This window comes from Phaseolus vulgaris, chromosome 10 (assembly GCF_000499845.2).
Source record: "Phaseolus vulgaris cultivar G19833 chromosome 10, P. vulgaris v2.0, whole genome shotgun sequence".
Lineage (NCBI taxonomy): Eukaryota > Viridiplantae > Streptophyta > Magnoliopsida > Fabales > Fabaceae > Phaseolus > Phaseolus vulgaris.
In genome coordinates, this window is record NC_023750.2 from 31,457,096 (window position 1) to 31,479,549 (window position 22,454).

The window sequence follows — 22,454 nt, forward strand, 5'->3', positions numbered from 1 at the left end:
ATGTTTCAAAACACAAAACCATCTGACATGAACCCTAGTCTGTGAAGTGCATTGTGAAATTAAAACCCATCCTGAAATTGAAATCGAAACTGAGAGTTCTGAAAGCCAATCGAAACCCATTTTCCAAATTTCCCCTATCTTTCCGAAATCGAAGGCTCTAGAGAGAAAATCGACGTTGGGGAGGAGGATGACGAGGTTGGAGCAGAGAGTTTCGAGGAGGCTGAGTTTGGAGGAATGGGAGAGGATGGGAAGGCGCGAACCAAGGAGTAGACGCAGTCGTCCACGTCCTACTCCTTAATGCACAGAATATCCCTGTCAGAGAGATAAAACGACACACCTGAAAGAAAACGAAGGAAGCGACATCGACAAAGTTTTGAATGCAGAGCCTGTTATTGTCTTCCTGCCCTTCGTGTTCTAGCTTTTCCAGCGTGCGAGGGAAGACGAAGTGAGGTACCAATCCCCAATCCCTAAACACTATCGTGTGCCAAATGCTCCAATCCTTGAGATTGTAGCATTTCCGACGTCGCTGGTGTGCTTGGAAACCCTACTTGGTAAGTAAATTTATAATTTCTCCATGTTTCAATTGGTAAAGTGTTCACAAACTCTAATATAAAGGTAAGGCATTTGTGACTTGGAATCCAAAATTTTAAAGGTGGAAGTTGCAATCGGGTATGAAGTTTGTCAGGAAGCAGAGGCTTCGTCGTGAACTCAGATGGTATGGTGCTTGAGGAAAAGCTTGTAGCGTGGATCTCAGAGTTGTGTTCATTTCACTCTAGGTGATTTTTTGTTGTGATAAATTTTAATGTGATTGTGATGGTTTATTATTTGCTTTGAGTGTGTTGATTTTGATTGAGGCTTCATTGTTCACCTTTCTCTATATTTATTTTCTGGTTGGAGTTATGATTACTAGTTTGTATCTAAGTATACTAATTAGTCCCTCGATAGGTTGCCCTTTTATCCCATAAAGGGTTAATGTGATATCATGAACATCTCGGATTTTCATGTGAATCTTTAACGAATAGTCATCATGTAGGCTTTGTGCCTGATTAAGTCAACTGCATGAAAAAAATGTTAACTACAAAGAGATTGAAGGGGATTTTATGACACTAAGTATTGGTTGGAACAAGGAATATATTTGGGAAGTTTTTGATCCATCTACTGTTATCACAATATGGGTTTATGGTCATTAACATGGGGAAGAGAAATGAGGTGGATCAAAGGATTTAAGAATAAGAAAGGTGAAAATTAGGTTGTCCACCCTTGAACCCGATAGGGTGTACTCACGTTGTTATCATGTTTTAGTACTACAAGTTCAGATGTGAAGAAAATAGGAGAGGTCTAATTGGCTGTAAGGTTTAAAGAGAAAATGCAACATTTAATAAATGGTAAAATCAAAATACTTGAATGGAAACACAAGAAGCAAGCCTATTGATAAATGGACTAACTATGATTTCTTCTATTTGTAGCTACTAATGCATGTAAAGTTCATGCCCTGAGACAAATTTTGAGCTATACTAGAATTATATTTAACGGACCAAACTTTTTACCCAAATGATTGCTTGTCTGCATAAGAACAAGTTACCTAGGTTAAATAATCATAAATTGTTGTTAAATTTTGATTATTATATGAAAAATTAATACTAAAGCTCTTCCAAATCCAAATGCAAACACAAGTTAGTTACTTTTTGATGGCAGTGATGCTTATCTAAGCTGCCCACTACTCAAGTAATGGCAATGAGAATTTTACCCTTAAAGAACTTATTCTCCATTAGGCTATTTAGATCAAACTTATTGATCATCTGCTTTGTCTTATACTATTTTTTAAGGTATGGTCTTAGTCCAACTAGAAGGGTTGTTCATTTTTGTGCGGTTTTGTACAAGAGTTGGATCACTCTTTAAGTGATTTTTATTTATTTATTTTATGTTGTTGATAAAAAAAATACTATTTTTTAAGGATTATAATTTAAAAACTTTAAAAAAAATATTTTCTTTTTTAAACAAGATTAATATATCATGTAAATAGGTTTAGTAAACATATTTTTTATGTTCATCTCGTATCATTATAGCTCATTAGATTTCAATTTAATACATGATTTGTAAAAGATTGTGGCACACTCTCAATGTATTTCTTTGCCTTTAGATAGCAACGTAACATGGCAATCAATAAATTCAACAAAAATTAAATAATTTCCTTACTCCCCAATCCTAATCAAATAAATCAAAATGTGGAAAGATGTGTGGAGCAGCAAACTACAAAATTTCTGTTAGAAATGGTTTGTGAGATTATTTTAAATTCTGATTCTTCCATTTAGGTTATTTTGTCTACAACTTTTGATTAACTATATTATGATTTTGGATCACTTGGTGCAATCTTTGGGTTTTTTTATATGAGGACTATTGTTATTTGTTGCAAATTTGGTTACTATATATACGAGATTTGTTTTAATATAAATGGAGACTTGAGTGCTTTAGTCTTTGTCTGGTATTTTTCTAGATTTTTTGATATTTATATGATAGAAATATTTGTGATGTCTTATATAATGTTATAGATTATTTTATAAGTTAAGAAATCTTATAATAAAACTGGTCAATCTTTAAGTATTGTTTCATGTTTAAGGATACTGATTACTTCTTCAAAGACTAAGATGGTTTCATTGAATGTGGATACCAATTTAGTCAAATATAGTGCTTTTGAGTATAATTCTTAAATATTGGATTAGCTTTGAGAGTTTAATAATAATAATAATTGAGTTTTAAATTCATACACAACAAGTCTTGTCTTTAATTTTCTCATTCTATTACGTTTTTGTATGCTATTTTGCTTCCTCTTTTCCTTCTCTTTTTATGCCTTCATATTTCTACCTTGCCAGAACAATTATGCTGTTGAAGGACACACCTAATGCTTCTTAGGATCCTTACAATTTGACACCTACGACTCTTCACCTTGTGTTATTCATGCATTAAATTGAAATTGGCCTTAAAATTTATTAGTAAATCTTACAATATCATGTTCATCTCAAATTGAAATACTAAAAAAAAATACAGTTACATACGGATTTATCCGTCTATAATTCTACCACAAAGTTACATACAAAAATTACATACCGATTTATCCATATGTAATTACATATGAATTTTGAATTTGTATGTAATAATTACATATGACAGTTTTACATACGATTTTTTTTTCATATGTAACTTTGTTTTACATACGGATTTGGTCTCTTACATGTGGTGATGTATGTAATACCAAATTTTCTTGTAGTGTAAATGTTTCTTCATGTGAATCCCAAACACGGTCCTTGGACGATCTGCCCTTAGACGCTTAGTTTGGGTCCATGGTATATTCTTGCTTTCTGGCTCTAATGTCAACTGAAAGATGAAATTCTTTTTTTGCAGAGGCATCTTTGGGACCTCAGAGTTTTCCATCTTTGTGTAAAGCCCTGTGCCCAGTATACCATGTCTCTAATCGCTCTTCAACGACTCAAAAGAAGGTTGACCTTGCCATATTTGGTCGTCGACAAGGGCTTCTGCTGCAGTGGCCTATAAATCACCTTTGTACCTATAAGATTATTATCCAAGGATTTCATTTGCTGAGATCCTACTTATAATGCTTAATCGTTTGAGTTCTTGATCGCATTTATGCACTTGCATGTCCCCCTGCATTGCTTTTCTTATGTATTAACAATGTTGCAAATGTCCCTATTGATTTTAATCGGTTGATTGATTTTGCTTCCCATCCAATTAGTACTCTTATGCACATTCTAGCAAACTCCAGTAATTTATTGTCTATTATTGCTTTATAAACTTTTTATACGAGTTTTGATTGTAGAAATTACCATTATAAAGTAGTGTATATTCCACGTATGTAAAAGAACCCTTATGCAGTTCACCCAAGTTAGTATACTTCCCATCCTCTCCCATTTGGACCATTGTAGAATCGATTTCCAATAGTGTGGAGAAGCATTGTTCATTATCTTGAATCTCTGCTTGGATGCTTGCACCTTCATTTTCTGTCATGAATACCGTATCCTCCCTCAGGTAATGAAGTCTAATATAGCCTTTCTTACATATAATTGTATTGTCCTTTAACTATTCAAAGCCCTCCTTGTACCTTAGTTGTCCAATGTAGCTCTTGGATAATTAGTCCAGAGTATCTTCCTTAGTGTGAATCTCCATTAGATTTAATGATAGGTGCATGCTTTCATCCGATTGATTAACTTTGGTGGAGTTGCGGAAGCTTTCATGGATTGCTCACGGACAAGGCTCTCACATGGAGATCACGGTTGCCTTGGAGGTGCAGGTCAAGTATGAAGGTGAGTGGTTTGGCCAACTCACTTGTAAGATGTAGGTTGAAAACTAACCTTGCCTATCCTAGAGAGGAAGTAGACAAGAGTGAAGAATTGACACAAAAATTTGGCAGCAATTTCACTCCATGATTAATCAACCTTTTACATGAGGTAGGCTCCTCCTTTTATAGCAATGGAGGACTGGTTAAATGAAATTCAAATGCAAGTGAAATAGCTTTGGAATGTCCACCTAATGCATCTTGGCACATAGAGGACATGAAGCACATGAAACATATTTAACATATGTTGAAAAGCTTTTTAGCACATGTTTCATATGGATCATGTGGAGGTAGCCGTGCAACACATTTAACACATGGAGCGTGTGTTAATTGTGTACTCTTTTACCTTGCCTAAACCGGCATAGGTGAATTTAGAGGTTTTAGAAACTCTAAATTAACCTAGGTTGATTTTATGTGCCAAAATTAAATTCGAAGAAAATTTACAGCAATTTCCTATTCTAATTTTGACAGAAAATAAATTCTACTCTACACTAAGCTTATGGCATTTTGAACATATAGAGGAACGTTTCTCTGCCATCAGTAACAGTGTTCCAATCCTCTTGAATTCTTCTAGCCATAACTCTTGTAGTTGGCCCAAATTACTTTCAGTGAATTGTTTGACAATTTTTTTTTTCCGCAAAGATTGGATAAGAATGAAGTTTTAACAACAATCACAGAAAGAGTAATCAAGGAAGCCAATCAAACAAAGTAATTGAATCTGTTTGCAGAAAATCAATCGGTTGAAACTTCGTTTAAACTAGTTGTTTATGGCAACATAAATAACAAAATGAAATCAAATAGTTTATAAGAAATGAGAGAAAGAGAGAGAGATTACACCATTAATTTTTACTAGTTCACTCAACCACTAGCAATCAATCACAAATTAGACACACTCAAAGTCACAAAGAGGTGATCTTGATAACCCAAGAACACTCACCCTCTTTGCCTTTCACACAACCACAATCAGAACACCCTCTGACCTTATAGGCTTACAAACTTTACATGTATAGAAAAGTAACAATTACAAAAATAAAAAAGGTACAAATTACACTTGGTATTTCAGGAATCATATAGCTCCTAAGATCAGTTCTTGAACCAATGCACAACCTTTAGGCAATCTTGCAAAACTTTGAATCAAATTTCTTCTAAAAAACGTTTTCAATCTCACTTTCTGTGTGTTTTTGAATATAAAGAGAAACCATATTTATAACTCTTAAATCTAGTCGTTTTAAGCAGTCAATCATGAGACAAATCGGTTTTAATTCATCTGAAAACAGATTTAATAGGTTTTTGAAAAGCTATTAAGAAATGTGACAATCAACCGGTTGAAATGTCGTTTGAACCGGTTGATTTGGTTTTGATAGTTAGTCAACCAAGTCAAAAATAGTTTTGAAAACCTTCAAATAAGCTAAGTGTAAAACAATCGATTATATCATGAATTCAACCGGTTGTTTTTCTCTTTGTTTTGAAAAACATTTTTCTCTTTTAAAACATATTGATTCAGCTTGTGCACAACATTAAGAATGATCTTTACAAGAATACTAAACACCCTAGAACTAAGCTTTAACCAAAGCAACAAAGCATCAAGCCTTCATCACATATTTGGTTCATCAAAGCTTCCATGTTCTACAATCTCCCCCAATTTGATGAAGACAAATCCCTGGGATGCTTTTTGGAATGTTCTGTTTATAATCTTGCTTAACCTGCATTCACAAGCAAAAATAGAAATACAGGATAAGCTATTCCAGATTAATCAAGCACCACAAACTAGTTTCCACTAGGTGATTTCCATAAGGAATATAAGCCAAATCAATGTGAGAAACCAGTCAAACATGCATAGATGCAACATCATAAAAACAATCGGTTATTTCACAGGAATAACTGGTTAAAATATGTATCAGAGTTTATAACAAGTTAAAAACCAGTTAAAGAAATGTTCAAACAAATGTTCAAAGCAAAAACAGATGCAAATATAGGAACATTACAACCCAAAACTCACTTCTCCCCCTATTTGTCTTCACAAATAGAAAGATAGAAGGATTAAAAACAACATAAAAGAAAAGAAATTGTTCAGAAAAGTAAACTAGAAATTAAAGTGAAAGCCTCAAACTTGCTTTAGTCATTCCTTCCATATTGCAGATCAAGCATTTGGTTTTGAACCTCCTCAATTTGTTCATCCAAGGTCTGGAACCTTGAATCCATATGCTGAAACCTTAATTCACACAACTCATGAAGATTTCTTTGATTCTCCGCAAAGTTATCCATCCTACTTACCATGAGCCTTTCAAAAGAAGACATTGAAGTTATCCTATCACCCATGTGGTCAGTACTTGGATCAACTTCATGAGTTCCCGTAGCAGGGTCTACTGTGTTTGTTGCAGCTCCAGTCTCTTATTCAACATGAGTTCCACTTGGGCCAACTTATATCCATCCTTGCTTACCCACCTTCCACCAATCTTGGTGAACTCCATTTTGCTTAGGGAACCACTATTGATTTCACTTGAAGGCTTTATAATCTCATCCAGTCCTTCTTCTATATCTACTTCAAAATAATGTAGAATTTTAGAAATCAAAATGGCATATGAATAGTGGAAATCACTTAACCTTATAGCCTTTTGCATATGATCTTTGAAGATGTGGATTCAGTTGAGCTTGACCTTGTTCATGATGCAATAGATTAAAAGCAAATCTTCTTCAGAGAGAGTAGAATTATTTCTCCCCCTTGGTGTGACAATCCAGGAAAGTATGAAGGCAATGAGCCTTTCATCAAGCTTCAACCATCCAATTGAAAAGTTTCTCACCTCTGAGAGGGGATTCTTGAGACAATTGCATTTTGTTGAACTCTTCTATCACTCCAAGATTGCCTTGTTGATTTTTAATCCAGAGAATTTCAGCTCAATTATAGCAGTCCAAACTTCATTGGTGATTTCAATGTCCACCCCCTTCACATGAGAAATTAAAATGTCACTATTGAATTGATGGTTTGTGTAAAATACCTTCACCAAATTTGTATAGATGTTCCCAAACATCTCAAGGAATCTCTTCAGCCTTTGTTCCTTTAAAAGACTCCTCATCACAGTAAGGTTCTGCTGTTTCATCCAGCTGAAGGAAACAAGCTTTGGAGTGTTGACAATTTTCCTACTTGTTTCATGTAGGAACTTGTCAATAAGTTTAGATTCTCCTGAAAACCAGCTTTCCGCCACTCCTTACTTCCTTTGTCTTCATCCTCTTAAATGAGGGAGGTGTTGATGCCATGGTTTAGTTAAAGAGAATGAGGGCAAACTGCAGAACAGATTTTGTGTAGAGAGAAGGAAAACAAACAGGTTGTTTCTTGTGAACAATTGCAACAAATAACCTCACATTTATAATCAGAATAGCCAGTCAAAGTTTTGGCTTTTAGTGGGTTAAATTCAAAATTGAAAAGGAATCAAATCAGAACAATAAAGTAGTTTGTCAGTCTTAACAGAAAGCACATAAAACACATGCTGATTTGACCAAACTTAAGAGCAACTTTAATTTTCAATGTTTAGAAGAATATATTCCATGAAGAGCAGTTATTGTAGAGAGAATTTGTATTCAAAGCAGTAATTAATGCGTTTTTTTTTATCACAAACGTCATTGCATTTGAACAGATAAGCAAATCAAAGCACAAAGAATTAAAACAGATTTAACCAATGTTGACAGGGCTGAAACAATCGGTTGAATTTATGCAACAGCTGAATAAAGTTTGAAAAATCAAATTCTAGTGAACATCAAGCACAGTTTGCATAAAAAATATTTTCCAGTAGCTAATTTTTGTTTTCTTCATCTACTCTAGTTCTTTTCTTTAAGTATTGTTTTGTGTGCCTATTTTCTCATTGAGTTCTTTAATTTTCTTGCTTGTCTTTTGTTCATTAATCTTTGAGTTTGTCAAACATCTAGTATTCCTTTTGTTGTAGCCTTTCTTTGCTTATACTTTTTCTTGTTTTCTTTATTGCTTCATTGGTTTTGTTTTGGTTGGCTTTGAGATTGGTGTGCCTTGCTTTGACATATTTCATTTGAGGATTCGAAGACCTCAAGATCAGATTGGTGCAAGGACATTATTTCTTTGAGAGTGACCTATTTTTCTTACCAAATTCATTTCGGCAATTTCATTGCCAAACTCACTGTTTTTGCTAATTTTGTTTCTTGACTTGTTTGTTGTTTTTGTGTGTTTGCTGTTTCTTTTTATTTGCAAATGGCTGGATTTTCAAGTGATGCATCTTACAAGCAACATTCTCCTTCCAAAGCTTCGGTCCTTGGTGAATTACATGAAGCACAACGTACAATTAGGCGTTTGGAAGAGAAATTGCAAAAGATGGAGGTGCAACAAGCTAGACCATCTCCTTCTATCCATGATGGGCATCATTCACATAGACCTTCAACAAGAGCTTCTTCAAATGATTTTGGCCGTGAAGAAGACCATAGGAGAAGGAGAACTCCACCCCAATTTCATGGACATAGACATCACAACCAAGGGGAGAGACATCACTATGGAAATGGCTTCTACCAAGATGCAAAGTCTAGGCTACCTTCGGTCAAGCTTCCTTGTTTTAATGGCTCTAGTGATCCTAATGTATATTTAGATTGGGAGGCTAAGTGTGAACAAATATTTGAGATCCATGAGATCCAAGATGAGCATAAGCTTAAGCTAGCCACCTTAGAGTTTAGTGATTATGCCATGAAATGGTGGCATGGTATTGTAAAGGACATTATCTATCACAAGGGTCCTCCCGTGGACTCTTGGAACTCTTTAAAGGATCACATGCGCGCTAGATTTGTGCCCCCACATTTTAGGAAAGACCTCATGTTGAGACTCCAACGGTTTCAACAAGGCACGGTAAATGTGGATGAATATTATAAGGAGCTGGAGATGCTTGTGCTTAAAATTGAATTAGAAGAAAGTGAGGAAGCTATGATTGCTAGGTTTGTGAGTGGTCTTAGGAAGGATATTCAAGACATTGTTGAGTTACAAGAGTATTCATCATTGGGTTCCTTAGTTCATCTTGCAATGAAGGTGCAAGCCGCTATGAGTGTGCAAGCCGCCACTTGAGGTAACCATGGAAACTCTCAAGATAAGACTAGTGAGGAAGGCACAAAGCTCTCCAATGCTCTCTCAAAAATTGAGTATAGTTTCTCTAATCAAATTTCAAATCTGAAAAATACAAAGGCAGCACCTTAATTTATAGCCTAGAGGTGCTGAAATGCAAAGCTAAATGAATTCAAAATTCCCCCCAAAAACAAATGAAAGTGGCGCCAACTATAGTCATGAAGAAGGTGTGACCTTCTCTCTCACTTTGGCACCTCCCTATTTACTCATACACCTATCTACTAACACCCCCCCTAAGACTCCTATTCTAAAGACCTAAAGATGCTTTAACAAAAGAGGTTTCTAATGTTTCTCTCTAAGCACCTTCAAACAAAGAAATTACAAAAAGAGAAAATAAACGTCCATTAGCTCCTAAAGCTTTGAACATGCTCCTAGTAAGCCTTTGAGGTGGGCTTTGACCTCCATGGGCGTCTTCTATTTGAGCCTCATCCTCTTCTTGCTCTTGATGATTGGCCACTATGTCCACTTGAGCTTGATCTCCATCACTAGAAACCTGCAATTAACACCAAATTTGGGAATAAAATGCTTTTATTAATAAAGATCATAAACTATTTAAAAAGGTATAAATTCATAAATTAGGAATTATTTTATATGTAAATTAGTAATAAATCTTCATAAGTGACTATTTTCAACCTTTTGAGCTTTCACAACCAAAACCAACCATTCCCTTTTATATATGTATTGCATCTATGTTCTCCTTTCTTAAACATGCGAAAGGGTAGGAAAATATACCATTAAAGGTTAAGGTGCAATATTAACAAAAAATTTCTTGACCCAAAGGGGATATAAAAAAAATGGAATTCTAATAAGATAAAGGTGGCCTTTTTGGCTTTAGGTTCCTAATTAACACAAACAAATGCCTCAATCATCTTCATGCTCTTTTATGATGCAACAAAAATAAAAATAAAGCAACCACAACTGTCAATTCATCAGCAAAACTCTCAAAACTGTTCACTACAAGAAATTGTTCATTTACATACCAATTATTACATATAGATCAAAATCCGTATGTAAAGTGAGAATTACATACAAATTTAATTCAGTATGTAAATAGACATTATATACGGATTTTTTTCATATATAAGAATAAAAGTGATTACATAGGATTCTTTTCCGTATGTAAGCTAAAAGTGACATTAAGGATATTTATATTATAAATAATATTAATAATATAAATGATATTAATAATATTATATTATTAATAATATTAATATTAAAATTAATAATTGTGTTGGTCATAACTCGGTTTTTGGTAGCAATTTCGAGACAACTCGGTTCTTGGGTAGAGTAAGGAGACAACTCGGTTATTTGGCTTGGGTGAAACTTGCGTTAATGGCCTTTTTCAAGGATGGGTCCAAGGCGCACGAGAGGGTCATTACGTGAATAAATCGATATACCCGTGTTTATAGATATATTTGGAGTGGTGAATATAATATTTGTTATTATTGTGTATAATTGTTATTATTGCGCATATTATTATTACTGTATATTTGATATTATTATGTATACTTGTTATTATTACGTGACAATATTTTTTCTGTTGCATTTTGTTGCACGTGGCTAATTGCCAGTAACCCTAAGTAGATGGGGTGATGCATTGATAACAGAAGGTGGGCTTGCAGATAGCACTGGAAGAGTGTTAGAGCCCATGGCATGCGGTTTTCTGTTAGAAATAAAAGCTAATATGATTATTTTCAGTTAAGATTTGCTTATCTCCATGGAAAATGGTTGCACGTTGCGTTTGCGGTGATAAAAGGGGATGAAGTCTCCTTGTGAAGGTACGCTGTTTTTGCACACTAGACTGAAAACTGTTTACTTTTGGTGAACCCTAGCTGACTTGATCGTTAGAGTGTAATCAATAGGTAGGGCGCCCTCTGTCCCAACGAAGCCTTATTCTAACGCCAAGAAGGAAACGTATGTCTGATTCCAGAAGAGGCACCAGGAGGAGGCGTTCAACCTAGTCAACTGGCAGGAGACAATCGGCGAGAACAATAACAATATTAATATTAATATTAATATTAATATTAAAAATAATAAGAAATATAATAAAAATTATAATATGACGAAAGAATTTGTCTTTTTTGGTCACTCAAAAGACTTGGATTCGAGTCTCACCCACTGCATTTTGTTTCTAACATTAATAATAATTGCAATTAATAATAATAAATATAGGCATAAAAATTCATATGTAACTCTCTTGTGCTGCATTACAAATTCATCTCACTATTTAACATTTAAATACAAATTCCTTTTTTTCACAAGTCAAAATTAATATTCTAGTTTCTTTTATTTGTGAAAAAAAGGGTAGAAAACAAACAAATTAAAATAGAAATTTATTCAAGACATAAAACTAACAAAACAACAAATTTATTCAAACTATAAAATAAGAAAATAAATGAAATAACCAAAAAATAAAAGTGAAAATATAAACAGAAAAGTAAAAAAAAATCCAAATAAATATAAAGAAAAGAGAATTAGAAAGATAAAACCATATTTTTGCTCAATCCTCTCTTCCTAAGAAGTCATTCAACTCTTTGTTAAAATCTTCCTCTATAGTCTTTCTTTATTTGCTGGATCTGCCCCCTTAATAATAAAACTTGTCCCCAGGCCAAATTATATAACTTGCAATTGGGTTTTCATTCAGAGATTTTTTGCAAAAATTTCTTGCTTGAGCAAGATTCTCTGTAGGAAATTCAATTTTTTCGACGTTTTTCTCGCATAAGAGAGAATCATCTCGCTTAAGAGAGAATCATCTCCCTTAAGAGAGAATCATCTCGCTTGAGCGAGAATTTTCGACGTTTTACTCGCTTGAGTGAGAATTAGCTCGCTTGAGCGAGATAACTCCCAAGAGCACCCCTCTTTTCATAATTTTCTCGCTTGTGCAAGACTTCCTGCCAGAAAACATTATTTTGAAAATAAAATGAACAAAAGTAACAAGACAATAAAAAAATTGGACTGGGTTGCCTCCCAGTAAGCGTTCGTTTAACGTCATATAGCTTGATGAAAGTTTGTTACCAAGGCTGATAATTATCTTGTTCAATCCGTGCTTTTGTTATCACTTTGGTCCGCCTTTAATATGGCTGTTCAACTTCAATTTTTCTGTCCATCTTTAATTCCATGATGACCCATAATTTTTTTGTTTTCTTCCTTCCTCTACCCCTACATGCGTTGAGCAAGATAGGTTGTCCTGGGTACTCATATCCTTCCACTAGTTTTCCTTGATTGTTTCAGTCTCCTTTGTTGGGTCTATTAGTGTTTAACTTCAAGAGGGGGGGAGGGGGGGCAGTATGAACAAGCCTAGAAAAAACAAATTTAATTTTGATTCAATAGATTTATTTTTTGACAGATTATCAAATTATGCATAAAACGAGTGCAGGGGATTGAGAAGAAAGATGGACTCATAGTTTATACTGGTTCACTCATCAAGAGTTACATTCAATCTCACCTCACACCAAGGTCAAATCCACTAAACAATTCAAAACAAATTACAAAACCTTGTGGTTCTTGAACCCTTCAAGAACAAGGCACACACAATGCCGAAAAACTCTATTTCAGCAGCAAGAACACTTCAAGAAACCATATGAAGAAGTGTCTATACAACCACCTTTACATAAGAATGAATAAGGAAAGAAAACACCTAAAAAGAAGATGCAAGAAACCTAAAACAACAACACTTTTTGACATTTAAGCAATGACAAAACCTCAACCCTTGACCAAGGCACACAATGAACAAGCACACTTGAATTTCTTTAAGAGAACCTTTCAAGAAAACATTCAAAACTTTTGTCTCTCAATGAAAACTCTTTGATCTGTGTTAAAAAACGTGATCACTAAGTTATTATTCATCTGAGATGTGCCTCTCTTTATATAGAAAACAGTTTATAACAATTTTTCAAAAAGCAGTTGAAAGCTGTTATAAAGAGAACATGTTGAGGTTAAAATAAACGAATTGTTTTAATGAAAAACAAAAGATGACTTTAAAACCATTTCTAGCTCATCTTAACTGTAATAAAGGATTGCAACAAACTGTTTAGTGCCCTAATAGAATTTTGAAAAACATTAACCAGTTCAGAAATAAATCTATTGTTTTACAAATCAACAAATTCATTTTTGTGCAGTAACCTGATTTTGAGAAAACTTAAGGTAGTTGATAAAAGAGTTTTGAAAAACTTTTTGTGCTTAATCTTATCACCTTGGTTAGGGATATGAAGTAGGTCACTAAGCAAAAGGCCACCTTAAACTCCCTCTAACCTATTATGACTACTAATAACATCCTCACTTACTTCAAAGCAAACAATACATTTTTCTACATCAAACACACACACTAAGACTTGCTGAGAAGAAGCTTTATTCATCTTCAACATCCTTTTGCCTCTAACTTTTCATGACATGTAACTTTCTCCTTTGGCTTTGAGTTCACCATCTGCTCATCATCTTTTGAAATTTCCTCTTGTCTCCCATTCTTATCTACAATACAATTAGTTACATTATCAAAAAGATTAAATCTGACCTCTTCATCATGAGACCTAACTCTAAGTTCTCATTTTTCTACATCCACTATAACATTAACAGTTTCCATGAAAGGTCTTCCAAGATTTAAAGGAACCTCCTTATCTTCTTTCATGTCCAAGATAACAAAATCTACTGGGAACATGAATTTGTCTACTTTTATAAGGACATATTCCGCCACATCATAAGGATGTTTCACCCTTTTATCCGCCAATTGTAACTGTATCTTGGTGGCTTTAACTTCCAAATCACCTATCTGTCTTAACATGGTTAGTTGCATCAAATTTACACTTGACCCCAAATCCAATAAGGCATTATTCACAAATAAATCACCAATTGACACAAAAATAGTAAAACTCCCTGGATCCCTGAATTTCTTTGACAAGTCCTTTGGTTTTAAAAAATTGCTTTCAGCTTCCGACTCTATATCTTTGTCTTGAAAACAACATATCTTGCTTTTATTTCCTTCAAAAAATGCCTTTTTTTCCCAGCCATGGTGCAAAATATTTTTTTTGGAAGTAATTTATCATAAAATAATCCTTTCTTTTATTTTCTTACATGCATAGGAGAATGAGATAATTCTTTTGAAACTCTACTCTTTACAACTTCACATTTTTGTCCCTAATTTCTCTTTTCTCCCTTTTCTTTTTCAACTTCCACCATCTCACCATCTCACCATCTCCCTATCTTGTTCTTTTATCACCCTTAGTAGTGATGTTATTACAATGCTATTTTGGATTGGTTGTAGTGTTAGTTGAGAATTGACCAATTTTTTCGTCTATAATTTGTGCAAGTTGTGACATTTATTTGTCTATCTGTCCTATCTGAGTCTCCATGCTCCTAATCGTGGTCATACTGCGAACTCACAATCTTTGACATAGCATCTTCAGATTTACTCATCCTGTTAGGGATAAATGGATAATTAAATTGATGCTACTATTGGAAAGACCCTTGCTTGTTGGATGTACTATAGTCTTGTTTCCACCCAAAATTCTGATTTTGATTATTTTTCCAACCTTGAGAATAATTGTTGGAAAAATCGCCTTGCCTTCCTTGATTGCTCAAATAATTCACCTCCGCTTCAGGCGATTTGATTTGATAAGAATAGTGACCATTAGCATGGTCACCTCCACAAAAATCACACCTGATAGGTATGTTCTGACCTTGGGATGATTGGACAACATGCAACTTTTGGGGTAGTTTGGCCATCTGTGCGGTTAGTTGCTAAAGCTATTGTGTCATAATTTTATTTTGAGCTAGCAATGAATCTGCAGTATTCAACTCCAATAGTCCTCTCTTTTGATGACCTTGTCTATCATGTTGAGCTTGATAATAAGTTGTGGCCAAAGCTTCAATAATCCTCGTTGCTTGATCTGCATTAACAACCATCATTGTGCCATCAGCCGCGACATCTAGAAGCATATTTGTATCAGATCTGAGACCATTAATAAATATGCCCAGTTGAGCAATATCTTCAAACCCATGATTTGGGCATTTTCTCAGCATCCTCTTGAATCTCTCTCATGTCTCACAGAAAGACTCCTCTGATCTTTGTCTGAACATAGATATTTCAGACTTAGCTTTAATGTAACGAGAGATTGGGTCTTTGCAAAAAAAAAAAAATTCCTCCACGTCCTTCTATCTAGTTAAACTCTAATTAGGATGAGATATAAGCCACTCTTTTGCTTTCCCTGCCAAAGAAAAAGAAAACAGACGTATATATATACTTTCCAAATAACCTGATGGAAAACCCATAGTTCCCACCAATTCATAAAAATTAGCCTAGTGTGTATGGGGGTCCTCATGGTCTGTCGCTGTCAATTGATTTGTACTATTTGTTAGAATTGTAGGCCTAAAACAAGAGGGGGTGAATTTTTTGTAGACATTTTTCGCAAACTTTGAAGGTTTGGAGAAAGCCAATGAAGAATCAAAGCCAAAGGAATGAAAATGCTCAAATTACAAAACTTTTTTTGCGATTTAACCGGTTGTTTTTGTCAGTAGTTTATAAAAACAACTAAAAACATATAAAATTGAGATTATGGAAAGAGAGAATCACACAAATAAATTTATACTAGTTCACTCTTACACCAAGAGATTCATCCATTCCTCAGAAACCACTGGATATTCCACTATGCAATCAATCACATATTACAACCACACACACACACTAAAGAAATGATCTTGAACCCCTCAAGAACACACACTTCTTTTGGCAAAACAACACACCACATATCAGAACACCCTCTGACCTTGTGAAACACTGTTGTTTACAGATCAAGAGAGAATAAGGAAAGAACACACCTAATAATGATTGAATCACAAAAGATTACACACAGTCCTATTACACTCTTAGCAAGTTCAACCAAAGCTTGATGTAAATCTTGGAGAAAACTGTTTTTCAAAAGATTAATCTCTAATTTCTCTTTTTAGGAGCGTTAAAAACACTATATTTAAACTCCAAAAGGCAGGTAAAAACATTTAATGAAGGAGCCAAAACAATTTTGGATAAGCTAAAACAGATTTACCAAACTTAACAGATTTTGTTAAGAAATTTCAAAAAACAATCGGTTGAATTGTCGAAACAACCGATTGAATTGGTTTGACAGCAAAGTCTACAAATTTAAGCTTTGGCAAATCTGTTTCAAAAACACTAAGTGTCGAACAACCAATTGAAACGATAAAATAAATGGTTGTTTTTCCACTTCTTTGTAAAACACTATTTTTCAAAAGGATTTGATTTAAACCAACGTTGAATCCTAACTAAGAGTGGATTTACAATTCAAACTAATCAGAACACACACACACAAGCTACATCCATCCTTCAAGCAATCAATAGGGATTTGGAGGCATCAGAGCCTTGTTCAACACTAATAAGGGTGAGGAATGCATGCTTCATATCCAAGGCCCTGTTAGTTGTTGGTATTGCAATGTTAGAAATTTTTGTGTGTCCTTGATGTATGGCATACTCTCCAAGAGTCCTGATAGGAGGTTGTGCTTCCTTCGCCACCATGTTGCACTATTCCTTAAAAATGTGATTAGAAAAAGAATCTGTCGAAGAGTCTTCTCTAATATTTTCAAAATTTTCGATTGTTTTTAATTTTTTGTTTCTCCTAGCTACCTTCTCAATTTCTGCTTCAAATAGTAATTGGTCTTTTGGAATCTGACCCCTCAGTATCATATAAAAGCAGCTAATGCAAGGGTTAGCAAGAAATTCGTAATTTTTTTTTTCAAAAATAAAAAAATTAATAAAACAAAATAATCTAAATTAAATCAGAAAATAACTAAAACAAATCACAACAAATAAAGCTAATAACAATAAAATAATAAAAAAAGATTATTAAATTTGGAAATAAAAATAAATACAATAAAAACAAATCAAAACAATAAAAATATCCTCAATACTTAGGAAATTATACTCAATAAATCAAACCTATTCTCCGACGTCAAAAACTTGATGACTTTTTACAACAAATGCACCGCGTTGTCAGAAGTATTAATTGTACCCAAGGACGAATATCGATTCCACAAGGAATAATGAATTATCATGTACAAGAATCACTAAATATGAAACAAAACAATTAAAAAGAATGTTGAAGTGATTGTGCTGGCAATGATTAATAAGAAAATAGACAAAGAATTAATTGCTTTAAGTTGGAATAATAGGGATTAGGTTTTATCTCTCTCACTCTCATGTATTTTGATTAGCATGTTAATATTAAGTTCTTTTGATTGAAATTGATGCCCGTATAAAATTCATTTATATCGATTCCTTGCATATAAATCCTTAAAAATGTTCCCTAACTATCGATCCCTCGCATAATTATAAGAACAACTTATAACAAAGCTCAAACGTTAATAGCAATTAACATTACAAGTTTATTCCTAACACTCAAATATGTTAGGTATTGTTGTTTAGGGTTGAATCCTAAAAGTACTTTCCAATTAGATTTAAGATTCTCAATTTGTCATGGAAATTTAGAAGTAAAACAACAATACCAATGATCAATCAAGAACTGAATATTAATATATAAGATATCACCTCAATACATAAGAGTTCGAGAAGATTACTCCCAATCCCAAAGGGTAGATTTAGTCACGCATACTTCTAGCACCTTCCATTCTCCCAATTGGTTACAATTCACTCTATGGTGTTTTCCTCTCAATCTGGTACACCAGGGTTGAGCCTCTAGCCCCCTATTTAACCTAATTTTTTAGGGTTAGGTCGTTTCCTGTGTCGCGCTAATGGGCTAAGTGATAAAACATAAACATGCCCAATTTGTCTAATACATTCTCGCTTGAGCGAGAAAGACGTTGATTTCCGAAAGCTGTCCTGGAGCATTCTCGCTTGAGCGAGAATCTCTTGTTGCAAATTTGGCTTTTTGGGCACTTTTCCCCATTCTGGGACGTTCCAATTTTCTCTTTTTCGCTCAAATCATTTCTCTTTCATCCAAATTTTTAATCTCTCCTAGAAACATACAATTAACACCAAATTTGGAATAAAATGCTCTTGTTCAAATAAAGATCATAAAAAATGTATAAATGTATAAATTCATAAATTAGAAATTATTTTATATGTAAATTAGCAATAAATCCTCATAATTGCCTATATTTTAATATGAAATATTACTGAAATTAGATACTTATTAATGGTCCATGGGTTACCATACCTGGTCTCACTGGTGCAGAAAGGCAAAACAAGTGCGGTTATTTTACATTTATAAGAGTGACTATATAGTTGCACTTGATCAATACGCATTCTTAAATCGAAGATTTACAAGTGCGACATTTAGCTGCATTCGTAAATGCGTCTATGGTAAATAGCCGCATTCCTATTAAATTTATTTAAAAAATAAAAATATAAAACCCTATACCTTAAGGCAACAACGACGGTGACAACAACAACGATGGAGCAAATACGGCATAGCAAAAATCAAAACAACAGGCAATGAAGCAGTGGTGACCTTCGCCAATACAAGAAAACAAATAGATAAGAGAAACGGAAAAAATATATAAACCAATGGTGAAGAAGAAAGAGAACTCGAAACGAATTTACAATGCCGTAAAGAAGAGAATGAAGGCTCACGGAAAACAAGAGGAAGCACGAGAGCAGAAACAAAAGAGAAAATGAAGCGCTAGAGAACCCTTCGCCAATGCAAGAAAACAAACAAATAAGTGAAACGAAAAAAAATTTATAAACCATTGGTGAAGAAGAAAGAGAGAGGATAGAAACGAACTTACAATGGTACGAGAACACAATGAAACTCGCAGAAGAAGAGAAGAACACCAAAGCAGAAACATAGAGAAAACGCGAAGCACCAAGAGGAAAAAATATATGAAAGCGTAAGTGGCGCGTTTCAAAATTAGGGTAAAAAATGATTTAAGTATGCAGCTATTTAAATAGCCGCATTCGTAAATCATGTGCTTTGACTTAAGAATGCGGCTATTACAAATAGTCGTATTCGTAAATGAAGTTAATTTAAAAAATGCCACCGCTTTTTGAATGACAACGGCTAACCTTAGAAGCGCACTAAATAAATAGTCGTTGTTTATACATTTTGTGCTAGTGACTACATCAAGAAATTATGTGAAGATTGTGTATTTGGTAAGCAAGCAAGGACAAATTTTAAAAAAGAAGGCAAAATATTGTGCAAGGAGAGGTCTTGAGTTGGTCTGTACCAACATCTTTATGTCTACCCCTTTCACATAAGAGCAAAGATTATCACCAACAAATTGAAGATTTGTGTAAAAGACTCTTTTCCAAATCTGGATATATGTTTCTAGGCATTTCCATAAATCTTTTTAGCATTTGCTCCTTTAACAAGTTACTTACTTCCATAAGCTTTTGCTGCTTCATCCAGCTGAAGGAAATAAACTTTGGGTTATTGATTACCTTCCGACTTGTCTCATGAAGGTATTTCTCTATTTGCTCTCCTTCTCTAGAGAACCAGTTCTCCAAACGTCCTCCCTTCCTTACAACCCTGGTTTTCATCCTTTTAAAAGAGGGTGGTGTAGAATCCATGGAGAAGAAATTAACTTCCAACAAAAAGTGAAGAAGGATAGTAGTCTTTGACGTGAATGCAGAGAGAAAACAATGGGTTGAATCTGTGAAGAAAAATAGCTGCACAAACCATGATTATATAGGTAATAAAGCAGTTTCACAGTTTTACATTTAGTGGGTTATTTTTCCTTGAGAAAAAGAATTTGTTCAGATGCAATAAAGTAAGTTATCAGTCCCCTAACAGAATGCACATAGAAAGTACCAAGCCTAAAAAGGTTTTAATTTTCAAGATATGAAGGAATATATTCCATAAATGGCAGTAAGTGCACGAAGAGAATATGTTCAAAGCAGTAACAAATGCATCATTGACCACCAATGGCTCTCAGAATGATCAGAGATACGAATCAAGGCACAGAGAAATAAAGCAGAATTAACTACAGTGTTATCAGGGCTGAAACAATCAGTTGTTTCGTGAAAACAATCGATTGATTTCTGTGACAACAATTTGAGATTAATAAAATCAAATATTTCAACAGAAACCGAAATTGAGAGATACAGATCAAAGCACATATTGTTTGTATGAGAATAAAGAAGATACATAACCAGATAAGCTAGAAACTAATTGCAAAACCACTGAATAGGATTTAATACAGTTTGTTCAAGTACAAGAAGAATAAGGAGAAAATGAAAAATTATTCTTCAAGATCATTGTATTAAATTGAAACTGTTCATAACACCAGAAACAATGCTATATATCTTGAGCATATTCATCCATGTAGGGAAGATTATACAGATCCTTCAATATGGAAGAAAAATCCTGCAAAAAGAACATATCAAATAACAAGATTTGATCCTTTAAAGAATTTGAGTCCTTTCATGTTAGATTGATCATAAGAACCATTAAGATTCTTAGGAATCCCTCTCAATATACCTCTGGAAACAAGAATTTTTCTGGCTTTGCAAAATTTTACAAAATGGCCTCTTTTTAAACAATAGAAGCAAGAAACAATCGGTTGTTTCAATTTTTTAACCGATTGTTTTTCTGCAAAGGTTGAAAAAGGTTTTGAAAAACCATTGTTCTTACTCTGTGGATTAAAGCCAAGACCTGGTTTTCCAAATACACAATTTTGAGATGCTGGCACACTCTCAAAGTTTGATTTTCCTTTGGTGAGTTTATCCACAATTTTCACAAGATAAAACAATTTGTTTTCAAGAATTTTCCAATTTTCACAAAAGCTTGAGTTACACTTACAAAAGGAGTTTTTATAAGTGATATCAAGTGTTTCAAAATCACACCTGAAATTATCCAGCTCTTCTTCTAAGTTTTTAACTCTTGTTTCCAACCAATTGTTCAAACCTTTCAATCTATTGTTTAAGAGGGCTAGGTTGTTTGCTTCTTCATGAGTCTCTTTAAAAGCCTTAAGAAGTTGATAATAGATATCACCTTTAGATGAAGAAGTTGAACTTACACTACTTGAGATAGAAGCTTTTAGGCACAGATTAGCCTCTGCATCTTCAAACCTTGCTAAACTTCTTTGACAACAAGCTGAGTGTATCTTCCCTCACTATCACTTGAGTCTTGACACTTTTTATGTCCAGCTATTTTCAGAGCTATGCCTTTGTTGTTCTTGGACAAACAATCAGTTCATTTCTAATTTGTGCTCCCTCAGCTTACCAAACAAAGAGGTTGTTGACATTGAGGTTAGATCTTTTGATTCTAATATGGTAGTGACCTTTGGCTAACATGTTCTGTCTAGATATTTGAGAATATTTATATTTAGTTTTTCTTTCTCAAATGTCTTCCCAAGGCTCATAAGATGATTTACAATGTGAAAGAATCTTTTCTGCACTTCACATATTGATTCTCCCTTCTGCATTCTTAACATTTCATACTCTTGAATGAGAGCATGCATCTTTGCCCTCTTGACATCATTTGTCCCCTCATGTGTGACTTAAAGAATGTCTCACATTTCTTTTGCAGTTGTACACTTGGATATATTGAAAAATTCATCACAACTCAATGCAAAAATTATTATATTCTCTGCTATCCAGTAAAACTTAGCTTTCTTACTATCTGTCTCAGTCCATTCAGACCAAGGCTTATCAACAAACACATCATCTTTTTTACATGTGGAATAAAAGATCCATTCTATATAGCATCCCAAATTCTTTTATCTATAGATTCAATAAAAATCTTCATTCTAACTTTACAGAATTGATAGTTCACATCACATAATAAAGGTAGTCTATTGATAGAAGTTCCCTCCTCAAAAGGTAACTTGTGAGCCATTAAAATAGATTTGACAAACAAAACTTGAGTAAATTTCATGAACCTAGCTCTTGATGCCAATTGTTAGAATTAATGACCTTAACAAGAGGGGAGGTCAATTGTTTAAGGAAGGTTTTTCGCAAATACTGACTAAGAATGAAGATTAATGATTATTTACAGATCAAAGAATTAGATCAGCCAA

General features: G+C 33.9%; 1 protein-coding gene and 1 pseudogene across 2 annotated transcripts; both read left to right on the forward strand.

The window, feature by feature from the left end:
• On the forward strand, nt 1-9,783 carry LOC137819356 (uncharacterized). Of its 2 annotated transcripts, none has more exons than XR_011082277.1 (3): nt 1-551; nt 653-776; nt 3,400-3,744. XR_011082277.1 is itself a non-coding variant. In XM_068623170.1 (3 exons), the coding sequence occupies exons 2-3, from the start codon at nt 718-720 to the stop codon at nt 9,417-9,419; spliced, it is 897 nt and encodes a 298-aa protein (XP_068479271.1). In that variant the 5' UTR covers nt 8-551; nt 653-717; the 3' UTR covers nt 9,420-9,783. The 2 variants fall into 2 exon arrangements, 1 of the variants encoding a protein (XP_068479271.1); XM_068623170.1 differs by lacking the exon at nt 3,400-3,744 and adding an exon at nt 8,582-9,783 and having other exon boundaries at nt 8-551.
• A 5,679-nt stretch (nt 9,784-15,462) lies between these two features.
• Nucleotides 15,463-15,568, forward strand: LOC137819900 (small nucleolar RNA R71; annotated as a pseudogene).
• Nucleotides 15,569-22,454: the final 6,886 nt, after the last annotated feature.